This window comes from Phytophthora cinnamomi (assembly GCF_018691715.1).
Source record: "Phytophthora cinnamomi strain GKB4 chromosome Unknown Contig61, whole genome shotgun sequence".
NCBI classification, from domain to species: Eukaryota; Oomycota; class Peronosporomycetes; order Peronosporales; family Peronosporaceae; genus Phytophthora; species Phytophthora cinnamomi.
In genome coordinates, this window is record NW_027150994.1 from 87,985 (window position 1) to 113,301 (window position 25,317).

A 25,317-nucleotide genomic window follows, 5' to 3' on the forward strand; every position below is an offset into this window, starting at 1 on the left:
ATTCTCCTTATCAACAGGTCCCGTACGTCTGCGATCGTGAGGCGTGGCTCCTGTAGTTGATGGGTTGCATACGCAAACACCCTGGGATCGTCGTGCAGTTCACAGAGCCGAGAATGATTGGCTGCTGACGGAACTAGCTCCTGTACACTCTCGTCCTGATATTCGTACTGTAAGTGCCCGGGGACGCGGTCGTCGACGTCGACGTCGGACTCGAACTTGGCCAGGAAAGGCGGCATCTTCATGTAGCGTTCAATCATGTCGAAGGCACCAGTCCATCTGATGTCGTGAAGTACGCAGGCTTGCATAGGCATCACGCTTTCTCGAGTTTCGCCCAGCGCGAAACTGTCCGTAGTTTGCGCATAAGTGATGAGAGTCTTACTGTAGTCGTATTTGATGTACTATACCGTGCGCCACCCTTTACCTTAGAATGAAGTTCGCACGAGAGAGACGTGGACGTCTGGCAATCAACTTGCAAGTGTGCAACGACCTATTCCGTGTACTATACTGTAATGTTGATTTTGAAAATAAATTGCAATATTTCTGCAATCTCAATCTTGCCGTCGCAGCACAATCAATCTTTCCATCTAACAATCACAATATATTGATGAGTGCAACAATTGTTTTCCAGCCCTGATAGCAGGTGGCTACGAACGTATGCCGTCGTCTCCGCTGCTTGGCGAGTCAAAGGGACAGGTACCGCATGGCTCGTCCCAACCGCATCGCAGGCAGCAGAACTCGTGCCGCGATGTTGAATGCGTCTTTGACGCGCTCGTGGGGTCCTCGTCGCGCTTGGCATCGCAGTGGACGACGAAATTCCGTGGTAACTTGGCCGGCGCATCTGTGCCAAGAGTTCTGTATGTAGTCGACACGGCGTGACGCACAACGCGACGGGGGAGCATGGTTCACAAATGAAGTCTGACCGCCGGGTTTGGTACCTCTGACAAGCGGGCATGGCGGTTAAATATCGAAGGGACTACGTTAGGGCACATGAGCTTTCCCTTGCTGTTCTAGTGGCCAAGAATTGGAGCTGCTACAGATGGTTAGGGTGCCCCGAGTCCGCGGCCTGGAGTGGCAGTGCAGCACTGGGAACTCTCATGCCATCGTCATCTTGACAACTCCCAGACCGCGATTTCCTTCATGTATCTCTTTGAACGGTGGATGGCTGGTTCGATTGCTATTCTTGCTTGATATCGGATCCAATAATCGGATAGCTGCATTGTAAATCACAACTTGTGATCGCGTCAAAAGTTGTGAAAGTCGTCCCGAGGACGTGAGAATTCATCCGGACAACGAAATACGTTTGCATTCCTTGTTGGACGTTTTTCATTGCGCGTGGGCGAGCAGCCGCTCGAAGGCCTGTATTTCCACTACATTGGGAGTTCAACGACGTTACATTAATGGGAGCTTATACAATGACCATCAGCTCAGTTCGATAAGGGACGAGGAGAGGCGTGTCTTCGTTGCTTGTTTGTTGGTCTGAAGACAAAGTGAGGGAAAACGCCACGCGTCCATCGGTTGGTCTGTGGTGTAGTCACCCCCAATGTACCGGTATGTACCGGTATACCGGAAGTACAATTCTGAAGTGGAAAACACAATTCCTGGCTCTGCCATGGAATACAGACAGAACTCCCAGAAATGATTCTCTATCACTTGATATGGCGCAATAAGTGATAATAATCTTCAAATCTGGGATCCACCGTTTTCACAAACAGTGCATTTGTATACTAGTTGATATTCTCTCTTTAAGCTAATAATTGATCATCCCCGCAGACGATTATTAAGAGCTTAGACCGGTTTGAAGTGCGAAGTGATCAGCTCTTGCTTCTTGTTTGCGAGCTTCTTCAGGTTATGCTCGAAGATCCATTTGCTTAAGAAGCTTTTCGTCATACTTACAGCGCACGTCGTCTCGTTTTCACTCGACAGCCTACGCATGACGACACTGGTAGCTGCAGCAAACTCTGCATCGCTTGGAGCGCCTTCCAGTAGAGAATCAGGTGCGTTGGTCACTTCTTCTGCTTCCTCATCAGCATTCTCTGGGCTTGGCATCACTGAATCTAACACTGCATCATCAGAGTAGGCAAAATGCACTTCGTTTTCTCCCGTTGGGTTGAGAATATCATCAATTGAGACAGCATTGGTCAGGTTGAGAGCGTTGACAGCAGCCTGGATGTCAGCAACGGAATCAGCCATGGAGCGCTTTACACTTAACGGATACCCGCTCGAGCTAGTAGAAAAGTTGCAGGAGAAACCACATTTTCGCCAACAGTTTGCCACAGTATCGGTAGAAACCTCGCTCCACGCCGTCGCAACCCACTTCATTGCTGTCAGAATGTCCACCTTAAACCAGTTCTTCTGTTGCTGGTCAGCTACTTCCAGTGCGTGCATGAGATGAAAGCGCCGATAGTGAGCTTTAAAACAGGCAATGATTCCCCCATCTAATGGCTGCAACACAGCCGTCGCGTTAGGAGGCAGAAAAACCACCTCGACATGGGTAAGTTGGACATCAATGTGCGACGGAGCGTTGTCGATTAGTAGCAAAATCTTACGGTCTTGGCGAGCCATTACCACATTAAGTTTCTGAATCCAGTGGTGAAATATAATAGTAGTCATCCACGCATTTTTGTTGGCATAATAGTGTAAGAAGCCCAGCTCTTGAGCCGATTTTTTCTTGAACGCACGAGGCTTCTTTGCATGGCCAATGAATAACGGTTCGAGCATGCTCGAACCCGTCATGTTCGTCGTCAAACCCACCGTAATCCGTGCTTTGTCTTGCTTGACGCCACGTGCAGCTCGATCTGGCACTCCAACTGTATAGCGAGGTGCACTTCTGTAAAAAAGGCCAGATTCATCAAAGTTAAACACATCATCCGGTGAGTACTGGTCCAGCTTCGGCTGAACTCGAGCCAAGAACGCTCCTGCTACCTCACTGGCGGCACTAGCTGCCTCGCCATGTAGTCGGATATGCTTGAAGTCGTGTCGTTTCTTGAAGGCTCCTAGCCACCCAGCAGAGAAGGACAAGTCCTTTGTAGCTAGCCCACGTTCCTTCAGAGCGTCGAAAAGCTGCCGGTCTTTGGCTTGTATGAGCTCGTCCGTTATGGGGATGTTGTTTGCCTGTTTGGAGTGCACCCACAGAGCTAGAGCGTTATCATGCTCAGGGTAAGTGACAGCACGGTTCGTTTTGCGGGTCGCAGATGTAGTTGGAGCTGGTTTGTCCTTGTAAGCGCGTAGAATATTGGAGATGGTTGCCTGTACTGGCGCCTTGGCTAGGTTAAACTTTGTTTTCGCCCACTTTGCGAGCTCAACCTGCGTCATTTTAGGCTCTCGCTTACGTTTCTCCGCTATCTGGTACTTCTCGCTCTCAGTCAAGTTGCCCTCGCGCAGAGTTCTTGGCTTGGTGGGCATCTTCGCTACGACGGCTTGCACTTCTCTTTCCTGTTCGCGTCTGTCGGTTGCGAAACCCACTGGCTCCGTTGTATGTGTGGTCCACACTACATTCTATCAAATGATAATCTGCTACTGTTAATAAATGATACACGATTTTCAGTCCACGGTGATAATCATTTCTGGGAGTTCTGTCTGTACAGCGGATCTGCTTCAAGACAGCTTCGGCCTACGGGCCTCCTGGTTGCATTCCGGGTGCCACTCGAGCGCCTTGCCTCGGAACGCGTCCTTGAACTGCTGCTGCGAGAGCGAGACCTTGTCAAACGGCGCTGCATCGATGCACTGAATCCCTAGCACCTGGCGGGCGTCCTCCTCACTGGCCGCCAAGTGGCGCGGGTCGTCGTCGCCCGCTCGCGCCGCTGCCTGGCACACCTGGCGCGGAACTTGCGCGGGTCGACGTTGAACCAGTTGAAGGGGCAGGTGCTGCACGCCATGTCCCAGCAGCACAGCAGGCAGCAGAACTCGAGCTGCTGGCGCTGCAGCGCCGAGTGCCTGAGCGGTCGCCGCCCTCCTCGCCCGCTTGGCGTCGCTGTGCACGAAACAGTAGTTGCACACCCGCGGGGGCCCAGCGGGGATCGAAGCGGCGCGGCGAAGAGCGCGGCGGGGCAGTATGTAGCTACAGAGAACGCTTTCTCTAGTGAAGACGACGGCGAAGATGGAGATCGGAGGGGCGCGTGGCCGTGATTCAATGAGCGCCGACTATATGCGCATGGTGCGGTGCTCGGAGACCCGTTCGTCGTCGCAAGAGCTCTCCCATTCGGTTCCCGTGGCGGCATGAATGAATGAAAAGGTCAGAGGACATTGCTCTCAATCGTTGCGGTAGGTTCACCGCAAGAACCTTTCAGGGCGTGAAGCCGTCGACACCACAAGACCTGGTGGTCCTTCTCGACCAGGTGCATCAGAGAATGGAGAGGAGATGCGGCCGAGCAGGCGGGGCGACATAACCAGCCGCCGTCCCACTGACAGCCCCGAGTCTCTGCCAGCGCCTTGACTAGTTCGCCCGGCGCTGCTGCTTCCTGCTCTTGAAACGAGCTTGTCATTCCTGCAACGTCTAAATCCTTCGCCAAGGTTTTGTTCGCTTCTGGTTGAAGACAGATAGACTGACAGCCATGGCTCCGTCCGTCGTGGGATCGCCCGTGGCGCCGTTCCTGGACCTGTCGATGCAGTCGCAGTCCCCCACGGTCTCGGGGCGCGGCGCGGCCTGGACCTGCTGGGCGACGGCAAGACGCCCGTGATGCTGGACCCGCCCACGGAGCAGCAGCTGCTGCCGTTCGAGAGCATGTTCCAGTTCGAGCGCATCAAGAGGCCGCTGGGCTTTGGCCACCTGCTGCTGCTGTACACGCGTTGCTGCTCTGCGCAGCTTGTGCTGCTTCTTGGTGGCTCTTGTGTTGCCGCGCGTATGCTCCAAGGACCAGATTGACCGGTGGCGACTCGCCCGAGTCTCCGTCTGGCTCACTGGCACCCGCGTGCGGCGCGTGGACGACATCATCGTGTCCAACGACATCAGCGAGTTCGACGCTATCGCCATGCTCGACATCACTCCGGCGTACATCTTGGGCTACGACTTCTACAAGAAAATGCTGTTCTTCAAGCTGCTGGGCGACAAGGCTGGACTCGTGTACGTGCCCTACGTATCGAGGCAGCAGGGCAACGGAGCCGGTCGCGATGCCGTGCGGCAGATTATCGTTGAATTACTAGCGAGAAGCAACAAATCGCTGGCTGCGTTTCCGGAGGTAAGTGGGGGGAGATAGTGTTATTTTTTGGTAGATGTCGGTACTGATGGCTATGTGCTCGATTTTGGATTCCATTTAGAGCGGACTCACCAACGGGAGGAAGGGTCTGCTGCAGTACCACAAGTTTCTCTTCTCGCTGGAGAAGAGTGTCCAGTCGCTTGCTATCCGGGCGTCGGATGGGCCTTTTGCGAGTAGTTCTGGATTTCTGCGCTACCTTGCTACTATTTTACTGATTTGTGTTTGGCTATTTGGCAGCCAGTGAACATCAACGACGAGACCAGCACGTTCCTGGCCAACGTGTTGTGGTACCTGTTTGTGCCATGGCATACGTACACAGTACAGTTTCTGCCTTGTAACCAAGGCAGCTCCGGGGGAAACCTGCTCGTTGTAGCACAGCGAGTGATGAAGGCGACGGCTGACGCTCTGGAGCAGCAGGCGTCTCCGTTCATGTATCGTGACAAGATTGCATACACCAGGTATAAGACGCATCAACGCAGTGAAAGGTAAATCTACAGCATGGAAGCAAGTCTACTGTACATAACATCTCTGGTATTACGAGTCAAGTTTATTCCACGGATCGGGTCATGTACACAGCGTAAGCTGTCGATCACAACACTTTTCATGCTGACGGATTGGTGTACTCGAGTCGCATTTCAATACGATTATCCCATGCAGTGAATTCTTCGGTATCGTTCCAAGTCTTCAGCTTCACATTCTGGGGATATCACGGTGCGTCCTCGTGACAGACGAGCGAGGGCCGAAGCAAACGCTGCCTCGGTTGAAAAGTCTTCAGGCCGTGAGCCTGTAATACAGCACTGAACGATAAATCCCACAACCCATCGATAGCTGTATCTACGGCGTCTGCGATCGAGAAGCAGTGAAGTACACGACTGTCGCCCCGTTAATCCTAAACTTACCGAGTAAAATCGAGTTCTACCACCAACTTTACTGAGCTGGCGAGGAGTTCACAGGCTTTTGGTTAAGAAGCAGCCTTTCTAGCGCGTTTGTGGCCTCGGCAACGTCTTCGGTCCCTATCTCCAGCATGAACCCAGTAAATTGCTTGGAACAGTCGTCCTGCGTTGAACCTGAGCTGAAGTGCATCGGCACATGATGAATGACCATTCTAAGCAATGTCTCTGGTAATGAGGAACTCGTCAAGGGGGTCGTCACACACCACCCCGTTTTGTTAGTGTGCATGCCAGTGAACAGGCCTTCGCCTTCAGTAAACGAACGCCACACGATCACTGTTTTGCCATTTTCATCGTAGCGTCGACTCACAACGCGCTGCAGAATCGACACAACTCGGCCAGATCTCAGTTGAGTGGTGTTGCGATACTTGAATGCCTGTGTGTTGGGAAGGCCTAGGTAAGCCTGACGGTCTTCTTGGCGATGTTGCAAACTCCCGACCGTCCAAAGTGTATCGCTCGTTTCCTTAAGGCCGAGTGGTATGGTATGTTTGTCCACAAATTTGTAGAAACCATTCCTGTCCTTCTCGTTCCACTGCTGCTTCGGATCATCCGAGCCCGCAGTCGTCGTGCCCAATCCACATGAACTCAGCACCATGTCGGTCTGCTCGTACAGCACATCGAGCTTCTTCGCATACTTCTCGTAGAACTTTGCATCGGACGGCTCAATGCGTAATCTCTTATGTTGGTGATCACCTCTTAGCAAGTCTTGGCTATCATCCGTGACACCCTCATTAACGTAGCGTTGCAACTCGTGAAGCAACACTGCTCGGTATTCGATCGCAGTGCACAAACGGCGCTGGTGCGCCTCGGCGTTCAATCGAGCTTGTTGCTGCCACTTTGCCACCATTTCCCAAGGCGCCGAGATAACCAGTTTGCTGAGTTCTTTTGTCTTCTGCAGGTGCTCCAACTCCTCGGTGAGTTTCCCAATCTCCTGTCTGAGATGCTCCTTTTCCTGCCGTTCCCGCTCTCGACATGCACTGCGTCGTTTTCGATCTTTTGCTCTCACCAGTTCGAGCTTTGCAGCAGCATCGACGATACTCGGTGGTTTTCTCCTTTTGGATGTTCCTGAGTCACCGCCTGAGACATTGATATCGACTTGCTCGTGTGCGCCTGGGCTTGAAGTTGCGGGTTCACCGACGTCTAGAGCTTGAAGCAAAGGGAACGTGGGCAAGTCGAATGCGAGCAGAAATTCTTCCACCTCTGCCAGAAATTCAGCGTGGGGCGTGGATGCTGCTGACATCGTCGAAGCAAAAATGACGGCAGGGAGCGTACAGCGCATGTCTACGTGCAAATAATTTCCGGCATACAGCTATTTTTAATATTTTCAAGCTGGCTAGCAGCATAAAAACTAGCAAACAGTAAAAAAAAATAGCCGCGCTTCCGCTATTGCGATTGTGTGGGTCCTGACCCGAGTCACTATCACATTTGTGACCTAATACAAATATTTATTTTGGGGAAATTCCAAATTACATCCGTAATTTTGAACTAATTCCAAAATACAGTGCTGGCAAAAACTATTGGAAAGCCACCTTTTCTAAATTTTTGACCAATGTAATGCTCTAATCGCGGTGAGAATTGGCCAATCAGCGTATCTCGACATGCCCGGTATCCATTTTAAAATCGGAGCTCCCCTCTATGGCGTTATTTTTCACAACTCCGTCAATTATACGCAAATTCGGTTGTGAGCGGAGACCAGGAGCACGGGCGCGTCTACTCGTCGCTGAACATCGAAGGACTTGACTGGCCTTCAGTATGCTCGAGGTGAGACCATGTGGCAGCATATATAAGAACGAAGGCGTAAAATACGAAATTGCGGCTTCGGAGTCAACACAATGTGATGTGACATCTTAAACAGTAGTTGGCGAGAGTGCGCTAATAAGTAGCGTTAAATCACTGTCCGCCGTAGCCAACCTGCCACGGAACGCTTAGACCAGAGGTACACTTAGAGTTCTTGGATTTTATCTAGAGTAGTTGGGGCGATACAAGTGCAGGTATTATGCTTTGCAATGCGTTTGTCGTTTTCACCTAGTGTTTTGCCCGAGTTATAATATCTGGCGCCCGATATAAAAACAGATGGCCATTAAATCCTCCAAGTTATAATCGCCAGCCTCGATATCGATCTCGATTTACGCTATCTGTGGTCGAATTGCCGATCCAAAAACGAAATTCGGGCCGATTTAATTTAAATCGCGATGTCTGTGTACGGATTATAATGCCGCGCTTTATATATATAAAATATGCAATTGGACACTTACATCTGGACACTTGACGAGTGGTCGGCAGATCGCGCTGCTGATCTGTCGAAGCACCGCGGTTTCCGAAAACCTTCACCTTGCACAAGTGCAGCATGTACTCTCTCGACTACCGTTGGCGAGCCGTTTTTCTTATGCATGTGTATGGAATATGTATGCAGTATGTTAGCGATATATTTGGGCCTAACGTGCGAACACTGCAACGAAATAGAAAAGAACCAACAGCTCGAATTACCTTTCTGTCACTTAATTTTTTAAACGACTGCTCCCACTCAGTGGTTTAGTCTATTATTCCATCTCCATCGGCGCGTTGTAGTCTAGGTCCGGAATGTCGGAACCCTGTGGCATCATCATCTCTGGCTGGAAGCCATGAAAGATCCCCCTTGAGAAAATATCGTGCTGCGGAAGCCTTAGCGCCGCTCGCAGCGAAGATCTCTTGACTCGAATCTTCACCCAAGCACCAAATAATTCTACCTCGATCTCGACCGCGTCCTCCTCATGCTCATCCACACCACCTTGCACAGCCTCAGCAGCAGCATCCAGTGCAAGCACCTGTCGCATCGTATTATCACTTGGAACCGTTAATGGCGCGCCTTCGGGTTGCCTTGCGTGGTGTACGGCAAGGTGGTGCGTCGCAATAGGGTCAAGACGCCTGCCTTCTCGCTCCTGCAACACTACGATTTCAGCAGCCGCAGCTCGAACGCGATCCGCTGTCGCTCGCCGAATGCCTTCCGCCACTCGTCGAGCTGCGGCAAGATATACAAAAAATTCGAAAGTGAACTGCTCATAAGTTCGAAGTTCACTCGATGACATCGTTAGAATATCAGCTTCGGAGATGTAGGCCCAACGATGCTTTAGCAGCTCCCAGAAGTTGGATACGGAGACCTCCTTGAAGTCTTGCTGGCGGGCGTCCTTAGAGGCTTTCATGAATACCTTCCTGTCTGCGATCACGTCAACTTCAGCATCAAACTCCTGACCTGAGAGGAAGCGAAACATTTGAGCCCGGTCCACTGAGTAGCCTGCATCGGCCACAAACTTGAACGACTTCACGATTCCTTTACGCGGGCCTGATGAGCGCTGGCCAGTCCTGAACGTCACCGAGCCTCGAAGTTGCTTGTCGAATGGCAAATCACCACCACGTGGTGGGCTCATTGTAAGAAGCAGGAGCCGCTAGTGCACCCACAGACGAAGCTAACGAGCTATCAAACACGTTCAACAGATTAGTATTAGAGTCGCAAGGGCCGGAGACACACTAAGTTTCAGTATGGTAGCGTAGTATCGACATGCGGTCTTACATGGCGGAGTGCAGCTCGCGCGACAGACAAGCGGAAAGCCCAGCGATACAGGAGCCGCTAGTGCACTCACAGACGAAGCTAACGAGCCGTTAAACACGTCCAACAGAGCCGTATCGGAGTAGCAATGGCCGGTGACGTTACCTCGGTGTCCTGAGAACCAACGATGCGCCCGTTATATTTAGTAGGAAGAGGTGGTGCGACTTACCTACACCTGGAGGTCGATTTACTACCATGTCGCATGTTTATGTCTTCGAATTATTTTATCTCAGAGATCGATCTAAGCCCTAAATCCGAGCGACAAAATATCTGCAAACCACAATACTAGTCCCTATATATAAACACAGATCCCTGAATCACTTATAAGATGAAAATGAATACCACTCTGTTTCAGAATACTTGTCTTCTTTTGCTTAAGTGCTTCGGGATTCGTCAATATTTGCCTAAAACGACTACGATTGGTCTTAATAGAACGCAGGCGCTCTGACGGTTTGAATGGTGGGTAGACCTTCACAGAGCTATCAAAATTGACCGTGATGGCCTCAAAGGAGCTTTTGCACCCGAATCGTTCACAGATGTCGCCCAGCCTTCCCCTCGTATCTCAAATCTCAGCTATGAATGTCAAACGAATCAGGAGAGAGCTTACAGTGATGTACTGGGAGTTGCCGGATGAGATGCTTGACAGTATTTCCTGAGTTTGCAGTGCGCAATGGAGTCATTCATTCGCGGAGGAGGGGAGAACACATACAAGGTCGCTCACATGGCAAAAGCGAGGCTTCGCCGGCAGGGAAGACTTCCTTTATGCATCCCCTGCTCTGGCCATACAGTCTCGGTTATACGAACAGTAGCTAGCGTAAACACAACTGGCCATAGTTAAACCAAGTATATTTGGCGACAAGTTGAGGGGTGACAAGTATTCTGAAAATGTATCGGGACGGACCTGTTAGGTTTTATAAATGGGCGGATAGTGTATTATCCGGCGCGTGTTGCTTGAGTCTTTTAGGGGCGACATTCGCGTGACAAGACAATCTGGATGTTGCTTGTGGTCATTTAGCGTTAACTTTCATGAGGGGCTCAAGTTAGAGCATGTTCGCAACGCAGATGGAGATGGAAATGCCACTTTCACTCGGATTTTTTCCTCGCTTGATTGGCCCAAATTGCACGTCTTACAACGTGATAACTGGACACATTTGTGCTTTTTTTTTGTCTCCATCTTCAGGAGGTGGATACGGGTGAGGGTAGCTAGTGATGGCCGCCAGACTAGAGGAGGAGGAGGTCGTTTTGGTCGCAACGTGCTGAGCTGTCGCTCAGATCGCGGCTCTTTTGGGTCAGGATTCTGCAGATCCACCACGTCGCCCAAGACACAAGTATTCACTGTCACTGTCCTGCACGTTTTAGCCTATGCTACAACCAGCTAGCTATTAATGCTGGTTCCAAGGGAATGTTCGCTGCACGAGAGTGACTTTCCTTCGAGTTGCCTCCTTTTTACGATACCATGGTGTTAAATTCGCTGAAGTACAGGCGAAGAAACATTCTTTTGAGAAGCGAGTGGCTGCTGCTCTTTATTTTTTGGGCTCGATGGGAGGGTACTGTGAAGTGGGTGCTTCCATGGGTATGTCACGAAGTTATGTGAAGGAGATTACAACCGAGGTTGTGCGCATTTTGAAGGAAGCGGCCAAACGTGTCATTTCGTTTCCACGCGTGCGTCGGGATTGGGAAGCAATAGAAGATGGCTTTGGTGTGCAGCATGGTTACCCTGGTGTTGTTGGTGCCGTCGACGGCTCTTTTATTGAAATTGGGCTCCCAGATAATTTTGATGGATTCTATTGTAGGAAGTGCTACCCCGCATTAAATGTACAGGATATCGTAACCACGGGCAGCTTATTTCTGAGTGTTGAAGTGCGACCTGGTTCCTGGTCTGACAGCAAGTGCTGGAAGTATAGCGTCATAGGCCGTACCCTCTACAATACTGTAACGGGGTTACACGTACAAGCCACTTGTGAATTTAACAGATAGGTTATCTGTTAAAAGTTTTATATACTTCCTCACCTTGGTGTAAGTCACACCAATGAATACATTGAAGTGGGCCACCACAATGAGTGGTCCACACATACCCAAAGATCCTATTGGTAGAAAGCAACTTTTTTCTACCAATTAGAGACGTGCATATTGGCGGGGCTCTGACAGCCAGCCGCTGCCAACCCTTTCATAGATGATAAACAGTTTTTAGCAGATTTAGGAGGAAGATCAATTTACAAACAATACAGTTCTCATTTTACCTAATCTAAGTCACTTGGAATCCTTTTCTTACTTAACTTATATTTGTGTATTCAAATATAATTAACCTAAGTAATTACTAAGTACTTACGCTTCCTCATACACGTTGCGCAACGTGTAAGCTAAAGTAGTGAGTCAAGTTAGACCCACAACACCTGGTAGCACTTTGTAGTCCGTCCAACGACCGACTGCTTGACGTTCGTACGCGGTGTACGAACGCGGAGCCGAGAACCACATGAGCACGGAGGTGCCCATGGAGAGCTCCAACACGCCTGCAACGCATGTTGCACGCGCTGACTGCCCCCACCTGTCTGACCCAGAGTGGGAGGCCATCCAACGACTGTCAACAGTCATTGGAGAAGCGGTGATAGCCACGATGCTGCGTACACTATCGCCGACGGAGCAACATGGTGTTGCTCTGGGCTTCATCATGAAGGAGCAGCGTGATGCTGCTTCCTCAGTGACGGCGTCGTCAGGGACGACACCGCGTGCTCAACCATTAAAGTTGAGCGTAAGCAATTACGTGGGAAGAGAGGGCGAGCCTCTCCTCCGATGGCTTGTCGAGCTCGACACAGCCATAGCGGCTCGACGCATCGTCGACCCGCTGTCGAAGGTCGCGTTCGCCATGTCCTGCCTTGGCGGACGCGCAAGGAGTTGGGCGTATGGACGCCGACTCTCCGATCCTACGTGCTTCAGCACGTACGAAGTGTTCAAAGAGGAGCTCAAACAAGCGTTTGAGCCCCCTCAAAACGAATTCCGGTCGAGGGCGGAGTTCCTCGACCTTCAGCAGGGTAAGCATGACGTCCATGCTTACGCGCAGCGCGCACGATACTTGGTCTCAAATATCGTGACTAATCCAATTGACGAGGCGACTAAGGTCGTCACGTTCATGAAAGGACTTAGAGATGGGCCCGTGAAGACCTATCTCTTCCGAGAGTACCCGAGTACTCTCGAAGCTGCAATCACTCTTGCCATGCAAGAAGAGTTTAGCCTGCGGCAGGCTAAACTCCATGTAAACGCACCGAGGCCGCAACCGCACCCGGTAGCGAGGACGGGAGGTCCGGAACCAATGGACCTCTCGAACGCAACAACTGATGGTTACCAGCAGCAGGGAGGTAACGTGCGATGCTTCCGCTGCGGAAGGATCGGTCACTTTGCACGGGAGTGTACAGCTCCCATGCCCCCTGGAGGTGGCCGTCGTGGCGATGCTAGGCATCGCCGCGGACCAACAAAAAACGCGAACATCCAGTAGGCGCGGGGCGCCCTACTGGTAATGCAGTCGCGCGTGCCGATATCGGGCACGCGACACTGAGGACTGCAGCCCCCAGTGAGACCAGCTCTCACTGCAAGAAACAAGATGACAGGCCGAACCTAGTCATCTTGAAGGTTTACTCGAAGAGAGCGAGTGACTCTCTTCGAGCTTTGGTAGATTCAGGCGCGTCGAACAACTTTGTTCGACTACGAAGCCTGTCGAGACTTGACTTCGAGGAGGTAGATGCACCTCGAAGTCTTCAGGAGGTACGACGGGCCACAGGTGCCATCGTAAAGACCGAGAAGCGCGTCGTGAACGTGCGCTTCTCGTACAAACAACGAGTGTTTGTCGAACACTTTATCGTCCTGGACCTGGACGATAAGTTCGACGTAGTAATGGGCATGCCGTGGCTTGCACGGCATGATCCGGTGATAGACTGGAAGAAGCGCACGCTCGTGCGCTTTGGCCGCGACAGCGGAACAGAGAGCGATGGCCCTGTTACCGCAGCGCACGCACCAACAGGTGCGCGCGGCTCACCAGTCGAGACAGCGCTTAATGCCGCTGTCCCGGAATGCCCAAGAGGTGCGCGAGGGCGCGCACAAGTGAGACCCACGTCGGCAATGCTGCCGACGTCGGAAGAAAAAGATGTGCTGGTTCCGGGAACCAACACCCACGTTCAAGCGTGTAAGGGACAGTCCCTGACCCGAAGAGGTCAGGTCGACAACGACGCGTCGGCTCCGGGAGCCGACGCAGCCTCGGTCATGAGGGGCTCCGCCAATGAATGGCGTCGAGGTGACGAAGGCGTGTCAACTCCGGGAGTTGACGCTGCAAACAGTGCGGACGGTTGCAAACGTACCGCACTGACGCAATTTGCATGCTGTCGTGCAGCCGGGCTGCACGACGAAGCGCCATGCGGTCAAGCCGGGCTTGATATCGCGCGCCCGCAGACAGGGTCTGCCGGCGAAGGGACACATTACCGTGCAGCCGGGCTGCACGAAGGAACATGCGGTCAAGCCGGGCTTGATACCGCGCGCCCGCGGACAGGGTTCGCCGGCGAACAACTGTCCACGGCCGGGCCTGGACCAGAAGAACAACTGTGCGGAGCCCGGCTCCGCACAACAAGAAGACGGCGCATGCGGAGAACGCTGCGCAAGTCTCGGTCCGGGACCGAGACGCAACGAGAACCGTCTGCTGGGCAGACTGAGGCGGTGACGCCGGACGTCGAGACGCTAAGCGTCTTAACGCGCACCGATACTGGATTCCAGTGTCGTTAAATGAAACTCGCTATTCCCCCGACGACGGCGTCGGAGTTGACTTCACTTCCAGCCAAGAGCTGGAAGCGCTTCACGCGCGACTTGCACGATGGACGCATCGCGCAGGTCTGCGTTCTTTCGAACAACGAAAGAGCGGAGAGCGAGAGCGAAGAGCTGAGACAGCTCTTCATGGGAAGTACCACTGAGAGTGAAGACACACTCAGTGCGAAGACGAAGCGAGAGCGCTTCGAGGAACAAGGTTGGGACTCACTGAAGTCGAGTCCCTATTACGAATTGTTGAGGGAGTACAAAGACGTACTCCCTGAAGAGATTCCTGCTGAGCTTCCGCAGGACAAGGGCATACAGCACGAGATTGATCTCGTGCCGGGCACAAAGTATTGTGTTACGCGGCAGTGGCCACTGCCGCGAGAGCAAGTAAAAGCGATCGACGACTTCTTTGAAAGTCGTCGCAAAGCAGGACAAGTGCGGGAATCAAAATCTCCGCACAGCGCTCCGACGATCTGTGTCAAAAAGCCACAGGGCGGATGGCGCATCGTTCATGCGTATAACAAGCTGAACGATGCGACGGTACCGGCGCAGACGCCGATACCGCGAAAAGATGTTATCATCGATTCGATGGCCGGGAGCACCGTTTACAGTGCTCTCGACTTGCGAGACGGATTCTATCATATCCTAATGCGTGAGAGCGATATCCCTCTCACGGCAGTGAGCACGCCAAGCGGCATGCTCTGGGAATGGCTAGTAATGCCGCAGGGGCTTAAGGACGCCCCTGCGACTTTCAACAGGTGCGTGACGCACTTGTTGCGCTCGGTGCGCGACTTCGCACCGAGCTACTTCGATGATGTGTGCATCCACAGCCGGGCTGTGGACGGAAATACTGACGTAGAGATGCACAGGGTGCATGTCCGAAAGCTATTTGAGCTTATTCGAGAACATAAGCTCTACGCGAACCTGAAGAAGTATATCTTCGGGGCGAGCGAGATACCCGTCCTCGGGTGTCTCGTAGGGAAGAATGGTGTTCGCCCTGACCCGGAAAAGGTCAGGGTGATCAATGAATGGCCAACGCCTTCAAGTGTCAAGGAACTGAGGCGGTTCCTTGGCTTGGCCACGTACTTGTGCAAGTACGTGGAGGATTACGCGGGTAAGATCCGCCCGCTGTCACAACTTTTTAAGAAAGAAGTTGTGTGGAAGTGGACATCCGATTGCCAAAAGGCATTCGATGCAGTCAAGCGGGGCTTGACTGAGGCGCCGATCTTGGCAGTGGCTGACCAAGATCGCCCATTCCACGTCGTATGTGACGCATCCGACTTCGCAATCGGATGCGCGTTGATGCAGCACGATCACGAAGGCCGTGATCGTGTCGTCTACTACCAATCGCGTCAGCTGAAGCCAGCTGAGCGCAACTATCCGGTACAGGACAAGGAACTCCTTGCCATGAAATACGCACTCGCAAAGTTCCGAGTGTATTTGCTTGGGAGTAGACCATTTGTGGTCTACACCGACCATGCATCACTGCGCACCGCAGTGAAGTCGCCACACATATCACAAAGAATGGCGAGATGGCTCTCATTCTTTGCGGAGTATAACTTCCGGGTCGAATACAAACCCGGAAGATTGAATGTAGTGGCCGACGCGTTATCACGTCGGCCGGACTATGCAGAAGCTGTTGACGTCAATGCCATTGACGCCATGCGATCGAGCAAACCCACATCATCTCTGTTGGATGATGTGAAGGCCGCGCACGACGCGGACGCGAAGCTCTTGCTGGCCTATGGCACAGCGCCTTCTGACAAGTCCCGTCAGAAGCTGCCCAAGCACCTTCGAGCGCGTGCACACCGCTTTCGTGTGCACGACGGACTACTGCTTTACAATGCAGTCGACGACAACGCGGATCGCGTTGTCGTGCCGAACGATCATGACCTGCGACTCAGGATCATGTACGAATACCATGATGCCCCGACAGCGGGACATCTCGGATGTAGTGGGTCTAACTTGACTCACTACTTTAGCTTACACGTTGCGCAACGTGTATGAGGAAGCGTAAGTACTTAGTAATTACTTAGGTTAATTGTATTTGAATACACAAATATAAGTTAAGTAAGAAAAGGATTCCAAGTGACTTAGATTAGGTAAAATGAGAACTGTATTGTTTGTAAATTGATCTTCCTCTAAAATCTGCTAAAAACTGTTTATCATCTATGAAAGGGTTGGCAGCGGCTGGCTGTCAGAGCCCCGCTAATATGCATGTCTCTGATTGGTAGAAAGATGCTGCTTTCTACCAATAGGATCTTTGGGTATGTGTGGACCACTCACTGTGGTGGTCCACTTCAATGTATCCATTGGTGTGTCTTACACCAATGTGAGGAAGTATCCAAAACTTTTAACAGATAACCTATCTGTTAAATTCACAAGTGGCTTGCGGCCACTTGTGCGTGTAACCCCGTTACACCATCCCCCCCTTAAGGTTAGACGCGCGAGGTCCCCGCTCGTCAATCTTTTGGAATTGACCATTCGTCAATTCTCCGCGTTTGGAGAAGAAACCCGCGCTCATTCAACGATGAGCGCGCCTCAGAAGAAGTCCGCAAAGTCGGTGGGGAGTCATCTCTCCATCGACGACTACTTCGAACGCCAGAAGGCGAAGTACGGCGACGTCGTCGACTTCGACGACGACGATGAAGATATGGAGGGCGAGGAGGACTCGCCCTCAAAGCGAAAAGAATCGGTGTCGAGCGAATCGCTCGACCCTCACGCCAAGAACGTTCGTCCGCGTGAAGGGGACGAATCGGACGCTTCGAGTTCGAAGCGTTCGCGTACTGAGAGCGATACCCCACTCGCTTCCGCTGGGGCTCTCAGTACTCCGCGCGCTGGTGCTGCAGCGCGTGATGTCAAAGCTCAAGGCTCTCCACGCGCTGCACCTGCAGCGCGCGATCCGTGGATGCCGTCCGCATCCGAGATTGCGGACCGGTTTGGGAACTCGGTACCTCCGAATGAGGTGTCGCTGTACGTATGCAGCGCCATCAAAGATGACGCTGTGGCTGACGAGCTGCACTTTGATGCGGAAACGTATCAAAGGCGTGATTACTACATCGGACTCTTTCATGAGCTCCGACGGTTTCAAAGCAAGAAGACATATTTTCGCAGCAAAGTGCCTGAGTGGCAGGCACTTTGTCAAAGTTGGAACGCCTTTGTTGATAACTTCAACAAGAGGCCGAGTGCTTACCGTGATCGGATTAAGCAAGCGCGTGATCGCTTCGAGACGTACTCGAAGCGTGGAAAGCTGGAGCAACTTCATGTTGCTGCTGAGGAGGCAAATGTGCCGTGCGCTGTGCCCGAGGGCTTTCAGTGCACGAAGTGCTTCCCGGGCGCGGTCCGCTTGAGCGACCGCGACCTGAACGGGTACACGTCGTTCCGTGTGCCCGAGAGTCTCAAAGAGCTCCGTGCTAAGTTCTTAGCACGTGAGGGTTCGGGCGCTGGCGATGATCGCAGCGCTCGTGTTACTTCCGCTGTGCCAGCGCGTACTGCTCCTCGTACGCCCTCACCATTTCCGGAACGTCCTCCAGCAAGACGTTCCGCGGTTCCCATGTATCTTGATGGGGAGGAAATCCTCTCCAACGAATACGAAAACGAGCCCCTTGAGGGTTCGTTTTCGGGATACTATGGTCAACAATCCGCTCAACAATCCAGCGGGTTGAGCCGTGGGCGTCACGGATCGGCGGTGGCGGGGTGGGAACACGCCCGGGTATGATCAGCCCCGGGCTGATCAGTATGCGCCTCTCCACGACCGGGTGACCGCCGTGGAGCGTCTGCAGGGCGCTGAGTTCGCCGCCCTGAAACAGGAGCTGGCGAACCAGAAGGCTCAAGTCGCGGCGGTCTCGCAGACCGCCTCGAATATCCAGGTCGAGTTGGGGACCTGGATGAAGGAGCTGCTCCAGCGCGTCCGCGCGCTGGAGGAGAGGTTGCTCGTCGCCGAGGCCAGGTCCTCCGCTTCTGCCTCGGCTCCTGCCGAGGCTTCGGGTCAGCCGAGCTAGATGGCTCGTGCTGCAGGTATGGCTTCAGCCGTCCGACGTAGAAGGTCGGATGGAGGCGCATGCTAGACGGTATGTCTAGCGTGTATGCGTTGCCGTGCCGTGCCAACACAGTGAACGGCCCGATGAAGCGCGGAGCAAGCTTGCTTGCTCCGAAATCCGAAACTGCATGTCTAGGCAGGTTTTGTGTAGCTAACAAAACTAATGAACCAACTTTAAATTCATTTGTGTTGCCTCTGCCCGCATTGTCTGCGTTCAGCTTCTGTTGATCAACAGAAGCTGCTATTGTGTCTTGGACAAACCGAATCACGGCTTGTCTTTTGGTGATGAAACTGATTGCATCCGAGCTGAAGTCATTCAGCTCGCTCTCCGCTAGAGGCCCGGCCTCTGCGTGGTTCTTTGCGGTGTCTGCGCCCTGCGCAGACCCGTGGTCTTTGTCCTTGTTGTTGGAGGAGCCTGAGCCCTGCGCAGACTCATGTGGTTTGTCCATGGTTGCAGCTGACACTGTGCAAGTGTCAGCGGTTTTCTGCGGCTGCTGTATTGCAGTCGTAGATCCTCCCCCACTTAAAGTGGGAGCCATCACTCCGAGCAAACTCGGTACGCGTGGATGCCGCATGGCATTCACGCAGAACGGTGTATGCCCGGTCGAGGCATGCACTGAGTTATTGATGGCAAACTCTGCCATCGATAAGCACTCGCTCCAGTATTGGAACGAGTGAGCGTAGCTCTTCAACATATCGACGAGCACGCGATTCACGCGCTCGGTTTGACCGTCCGTCTGCGGATGATCCGCAGTCGACATGGAAAGCTGACTCCCAAGAAGTGTAAACACTTCTTGCCACAGGTGTGCTGTGAAGCGTGGGTCTCTGTCCGACACTATGTCGGACGGCATGCCATGGTGTTTGAACACCATGTCGACGAACAGACGGGCCGTCTGCTTCGCGGTCACCTCTGCCGGCACCGCAGCAAGATGCACCATCTTGCTGAAGCGGTCTACAAAGACCACAACACCGGTGTTCCCTCCGCTATCCGGGGGAAGACCAAAGATGAAGTCCAAAGACATGGACTTCCAACACTCCGACGGAGTCGGTAGTGATTGCAGTGGAGCCTGCGCGAATGGCGCAGGCTTCACGCGTTGGCATACCTCGCAAGCACGGATGTACTTGCGCACCCACTTATACTGGTGGTGCCAGTAGAAGTCGCGCGTGAGAAGGACGTATGTCTTCTCACGTCCGAAATGTCCCGCAGTCGGGGCATCATGATATTCGTACATGATCCTGAGTCGCAGGTCATGATCATTTGGCACGACAACGCGGACCGCGTTGTCGACGACTGCATTGTAAAGTAGCAGTCCTTCGTGCACACGAAAGCGGTGTGCACGCGCTCGAAGGTGCTTGGGCAGCTTCTGACGGGACTTGTCAGAAGGCGCTGTGCCATAGGCCAGCAAGAGCTTCGCGTCCGCGTCCGCGTCGTGCGCGTACGCGGCCTTCACATCATCCAACAGAGATGATGTGGGTTTGCTCGATCGCATGGCGTCAATGGCATTGACGTCAACAGCTTCTGCATAGTCCGGCCGACGTGATAACGCGTCGGCCACTACATTCAATCTTCCGGGTTTGTATTCGACCCGGAAGTTATACTCCGCAAAGAATGAGAGCCATCTCGCCATTCTTTGTGATATGTGTGGCGACTTCACTGCGGTGCGCAGTGATGCATGGTCGGTGTAGACCACAAATGGTCTACTCCCAAGCAAATACACTCGGAACTTTGCGAGTGCGTATTTCATGGCAAGGAGTTCCTTGTCCTGTACCGGATAGTTGCGCTCAACTGGCTTCAGCTGACGCGATGGGTAGTAGACGACACGATCACGGCCTTCGTGATCGTGCTGCATCAACGCGCATCCGATTGCGAAATCGGGTGCGTCACATACGACGTGGAATGGACGATCTTGGTCCCCCACCGCCAAGATCGGTGCCTCAGTCAAGCCCCGCTTGACTGCATCGAATGCCTTTTGGCAATCGGGTGTCCAATTCCACACAGCTTCTTTCTTAAGAAGTTGTGATAGCGGGCGGATCTTGCCCGCATAATCCTCCACGTACTTGCACAAGTACGTGGCCAAGCCAAGGAACTGCCTCAGTTCCTTGACACTTGAAGGCGTTGGCCATTCATTGATCACCCTGACCTTTTCCGGGTCAGGGCGAACACCATTCTTCCCTACGAGACACCCGAGGACGGGTATCTCGCTCGCCCCGAAGATACACTTCTTCAGGTTCGCGTAGAGCTTATGTTCTCGAATAAGCTCAAATAGCTTTCGGACATGCACCCTGTGCATCTCTACGTCAGTATTTCCGTCCACAGCCCGGCTGTGGATGCACACATCATCGAAGTAGCTCGGTGCGAAGTCGCGCACCGAGCGCAACAAGTGCGTCACGCACCTGTTGAAAGTCGCAGGGGCGTCCTTAAGCCCCTGCGGCATTACTAGCCATTCCCAGAGCATGCCGCTTGGCGTGCTCACTGCCGTGAGAGGGATATCGCTCTCACGCATTAGGATATGATAGAATCCGTCTCGCAAGTCGAGAGCACTGTAAACGGTGCTCCCGGCCATCGAATCGATGATAACATCTTTTCGCGGTATCGGCGTCTGCGCCGGTACCGTCGCATCGTTCAGCTTGTTATACGCATGAACGATGCGCCATCCGCCCTGTGGCTTTTTGACACAGATCGTCGGAGCGCTGTGCGGAGATTTTGATTCCCGCACTTGTCCTGCTTTGCGACGACTTTCAAAGAAGTCGTCGATCGCTTTTACTTGCTCTCGCGGCAGTGGCCACTGCCGCGTAACACAATACTTTGTGCCCGGCACGAGATCAATCTCGTGCTGTATGCCCTTGTCCTGCGGAAACTCAGCAGGAATCTCTTCAGGGAGTACGTCTTTGTACTCCCTCAACAATTCGTAATAGGGACTCGACTTCAGTGAGTCCCAACCTTGTTCCTCGAAGCGCTCTCGCTTCGTCTTCGCACTGAGTGTGTCTTCACTCTCAGTGGTACTTCCCATGAAGAGCTGTCTCAGCTCTTCGCTCTCGCTCTCCGCTCTTTCGCTGTTCGAAAGAACGCAGACCTGCGCGATGCGTCCATCGTGCAAGTCGCGCGTGAAGCGCTTCCAGCTCTTGGCTGGAAGTGAAGTCAACTCCGACGCCGTCGTCGGGGGAATAGCGAGTTTCATTTAACGACACTGGAATCCAGTATCGGTGCGCGTTAAGACGCTTAGCGTCTCGACGTCCGGCGTCACCGCCTCAGTCTGCCCAGCAGACTGTTCTTGTTGCGTCTCGGTCCCGGACCGAGACTTGCGCAGCGTTCTCCGCATGCGCCGTCTTCTTGTTGTGCGGAGCCGGGCTCCGCACAGTTGTTCGTCTTCTCCAGGCCCGGCCGTGGACAGTTGTTCGCCGGCGGATCCGGTCCGCGGGCGTGCGATATCAAGCCCGGCTTGATCGCATGGCGCTTCGTCGTGCAGCCCGGCTGCACGACAGCATGCAAATTGCGTCAGTGCGGTACGTTTGCAACCGTCCGCACTGTTTGCAGCGTCAACTCCCGGAGTTGACACGCCTTCGTCACCTCGACGCCATTCATTGGCGGAGCCCCTCATGACCGAGGGTGCGTCGGCTCCCGGAGCCGACGCGTCGTTGTCGACCTGACCTCTTCGGGTCAGGGACTGTCCCTTACACGCTTGAACGTGGGTGTTGGTTCCCGGAACCAGCACATCTTTTTCTTCCGACGTCGGCAGCATTGCCGACGTAGGTCTCACTTGTGCGCACCCTCGCGCACCTCTTGGGCATTCCGGGACAGCGGCATTAAGCGCTGTCTCGACTGGTGAGCCGCGCGCACCTGTTGGTGCGTGCGCTGCGGTAACAGGGCCATCGCTCTCTGTTCGGCTGTCGCGGCCAAAGCGCACGAGCGTGCGCTTCTTCCAGTCTATCACCGGATCATGCCGTGCAAGCCACGGCATGCCCATTACTACGTCGAACTTATCGTCCAGGTCCAGGACGATAAAGTGTTCGACAAACACTCGTTGTTTGTACGAGAAGCGCACGTTCACGACGCGCTTCTCGGTCTTTACGATGGCACCTGTGGCCAGTCGTACCTCCTGAAGACTTCGAGGTGCATCTACCTCCTCGAAGTCAAGTCTCGACAGGCTTCGTAGTCGAACAAAGTTGTTCGACGCGCCTGAATCTACCAAAGCTCGAAGAGAGTCACTCGCTCTCTTCGAGTAAACCTTCAAGATGACTAGGTTTGGCCTGTCATCTTGTTTCTTGCAGTGAGAGCTGGTCTCACTGGGGGCTGCAGTCCTCAGTGTCGCGTGCCCGATATCGGCACGCGCGACTGCATTACCAGTAGGGCGCCCCGCGCCTACTGGATGTTCGCGTTTTTTGTTGGTCCGCGGCGATGCCTAGCATCGCCACGACGGCCACCTCCAGGGGGCATGGGAGCTGTACACTCCCGTGCAAAGTGACCGATCCTTCCGCAGTGGAAGCATCGCACGTTACCTCCCTGCTGCTGGTAACCATCTGTTGTTGCGTTCGAGAGGTCCATTGGTTCCGGACCTCCCGTACTCGCTACCGGGCGCGGTTGCGGCCTCGGTACGTTTACATGGAGTTTAGCCTGCCGCAGGCTAAACTCTTCTTGCATGGCAAGAGTGATTGCAGCTTCGAGAGTACTCGGGTACTCTCGGAAGAGATAGGTCTTCACGGGCCCATCTCTAAGTCCTTTCATGAACGTGACGATCTTGGTCGCCTCGTCAATCGGGTTAGTCACGATATTTGATACCAAATATCGTGCGCGCTGCGCGTAAGCATGGACGTCATGCTTACCCTGCTGAAGGTCGAGGAACTCCGCCCTCGACCGGTATTCGTTTTGAGGGGGCTCAAACGCTTGTTTGAGCTCCTCTTTGAACACTTCGTACGTGCTGAAGCACGTAGGATCGGAGAGTCGGCGTCCATACGCCCAACTCCTTGCGCGTCCGCCAAGGCAGGACATGGCGAACGCGACCTTCGACAGCGGGTCGACGATGCGTCGAGCCGCTATGGCTGTGTCGAGCTCGACAAGCCATCGGAGGAGAGGCTCGCCCTCTCTTCCCACGTAATTGCTTACGCTCAACTTTAATGGTTGAGCACGCGGTGTCGTCCCTGACGACGCCGTCACTGAGGAAGCAGCATCACGCTGCTCCTTCACGATGAAGCCCAGAGCAACACCATGTTGCTCCGTCGGCGATAGCGTACGCAGCATTGTAGCTATCGCCGCTTCTCCAATGACTGTTGACAGTCGTTGGATGGCCTCCCACTCTGGGTCAGACAGGTGGGGGCAGTCAGCGCGTGCAACATGCGTTGCAGGCGTGTTGGAGCTCTCCATGGGCACCTCCGTGCTCATGTGGTTCTCGGCTCCGCGTTCGTACACCGCGTACGAACGTCAAGCAGTCGGTCGTTGGACGGACTACAAAGTGCTACCAGGTGTTGTGGGTCTAACTTGACTCACTACTTTAGCTTACACGTTGCGCAACGTGTATGAGGAAGCGTAAGTACTTAGTAATTACTTAGGTTAATTGTATTTGAATACACAAATATAAGTTAAGTAAGAAAAGGATTCCAAGTGACTTAGATTAGGTAAAATGAGAACTGTATTGTTTGTAAATTGATCTTCCTCCTAAATCTGCTAAAAACTGTTTATCATCTATGAAAGGGTTGGCAGCGGCTGGCTGTCAGAGCCCCGCCAATATGCACGTCTCTAATTGGTAGAAAAAAGTTGCTTTCTACCAATAGGATCTTTGGGTATGTGTGGACCACTCATTGTGGTGGCCCACTTCAATGTATCCATTGGTGTGACTTACACCAAGGTGAGGAAGTATATAAAACTTTTAACAGATAACCTATCTGTTAAATTCACAAGTGGCTTGCGGCCACTTGTGCGTGAAACCCGTTACACCATCCCCCCCTTCAGGTTAGACGCGCGGGATCCCCGCACGACAATCTCTGAATCGACTATTCGTCAATTCTCCGCGTTTGGAGAAGAAGTCCGCGCTCATTCAACGATGAGCGCGCCTCAAGAAAAGAAGACTCCGAAGTCGGTGGAGAGTCATCTCTCCATCGATGACTACTTCGAGCGCCAAAAGGCGAAGTATGGCGACGTCGTCGACTTTGAAGACGACGATGAAGATATGGAGGGCGAGGAGGACTCGTCCTCAAGGCGCAGAGACTCAGTGTCGAGCAAATCGCTCGACCCCCACGCTAAGACCATTCGCCCGCGTGAAGGGGACGAATCGGACGCTTCGAGTTCGAAGCGTTCGCGAACTGAGAGCGATACCCCACTCGCTTCCGCTGGGGCTCTCAGTTCTCCGCGCTCTTCAACTGCAGCGCGTGATTCCAGAGCTCAAGGCTCTCCGCGCGCTGCACCTGCAGCGCGCGATCCGTGGATGCCGTCCGCATCCGAGATTGCGGACCGGTGTGGGAATTCGGTACCTCCGAATGAGGTGTCGCTGTACGTATGCAGCGCCATCAAAGATGACGCTGTGGCTGACGAGCTGCACTTTGATGCGGAAACGTATCAAAGGCGCGATTACTACATCGGACGCTTCCATGAGCTCCGACGGTTTCAAAGCAAGAAGACATATTTTCGCAGCAACGTGCCCGAGTGGCAGGCACTTTGTTAAAGTTGGAATGCTTTTGTTGATAACTTCAACAAGAGGCCGAGTGCTTACCGTGATCGCATTAAGCAAGCGCGTGATCGCTTCGAGACGTACTCAAAGCGTGGAAAGTTGG

General features: G+C 53.2%; 3 protein-coding genes across 4 annotated transcripts; 1 reads left to right on the forward strand and 2 right to left on the reverse strand.

Moving 5' to 3' along the window:
* Positions 1-3,594: 3,594 nt before the first annotated feature.
* On the reverse strand, positions 3,595-4,050 carry IUM83_17533 (Double-strand-break repair protein rad21; the record flags this gene model as incomplete). The annotated part of the gene is made up of 1 exon (XM_067942485.1): positions 3,595-4,050. The coding sequence occupies one exon, from the start codon at positions 4,048-4,050 to the stop codon at positions 3,595-3,597; it is 456 nt and encodes a 151-aa protein (XP_067787382.1).
* Positions 4,051-4,642: 592 nt separating this feature from the next.
* Positions 4,643-5,681, forward strand: IUM83_17534 (uncharacterized protein; the record flags this gene model as incomplete). The annotated part of the gene is made up of 4 exons (XM_067942486.1): positions 4,643-4,728; positions 4,802-5,174; positions 5,254-5,365; positions 5,434-5,681. The coding sequence occupies 4 exons, from the start codon at positions 4,643-4,645 to the stop codon at positions 5,679-5,681; spliced, it is 819 nt and encodes a 272-aa protein (XP_067787387.1).
* Positions 5,682-8,682: 3,001 nt separating this feature from the next.
* IUM83_17535 (uncharacterized protein) lies at positions 8,683-9,929 on the reverse strand (the record flags this gene model as incomplete). Of its 2 annotated transcripts, XM_067942488.1 has the most annotated exons (6): positions 8,683-9,140; positions 9,372-9,507; positions 9,578-9,585; positions 9,690-9,767; positions 9,831-9,839; positions 9,920-9,929. In XM_067942488.1, the coding sequence occupies 6 exons, from the start codon at positions 9,927-9,929 to the stop codon at positions 8,683-8,685; spliced, it is 699 nt and encodes a 232-aa protein (XP_067787379.1). The 2 variants fall into 2 exon arrangements, with proteins under 2 accessions (XP_067787379.1, XP_067787378.1); XM_067942487.1 differs by lacking the exon at positions 9,920-9,929 and having other exon boundaries at positions 9,578-9,593; positions 9,831-9,850.
* Positions 9,930-25,317: the final 15,388 nt, after the last annotated feature.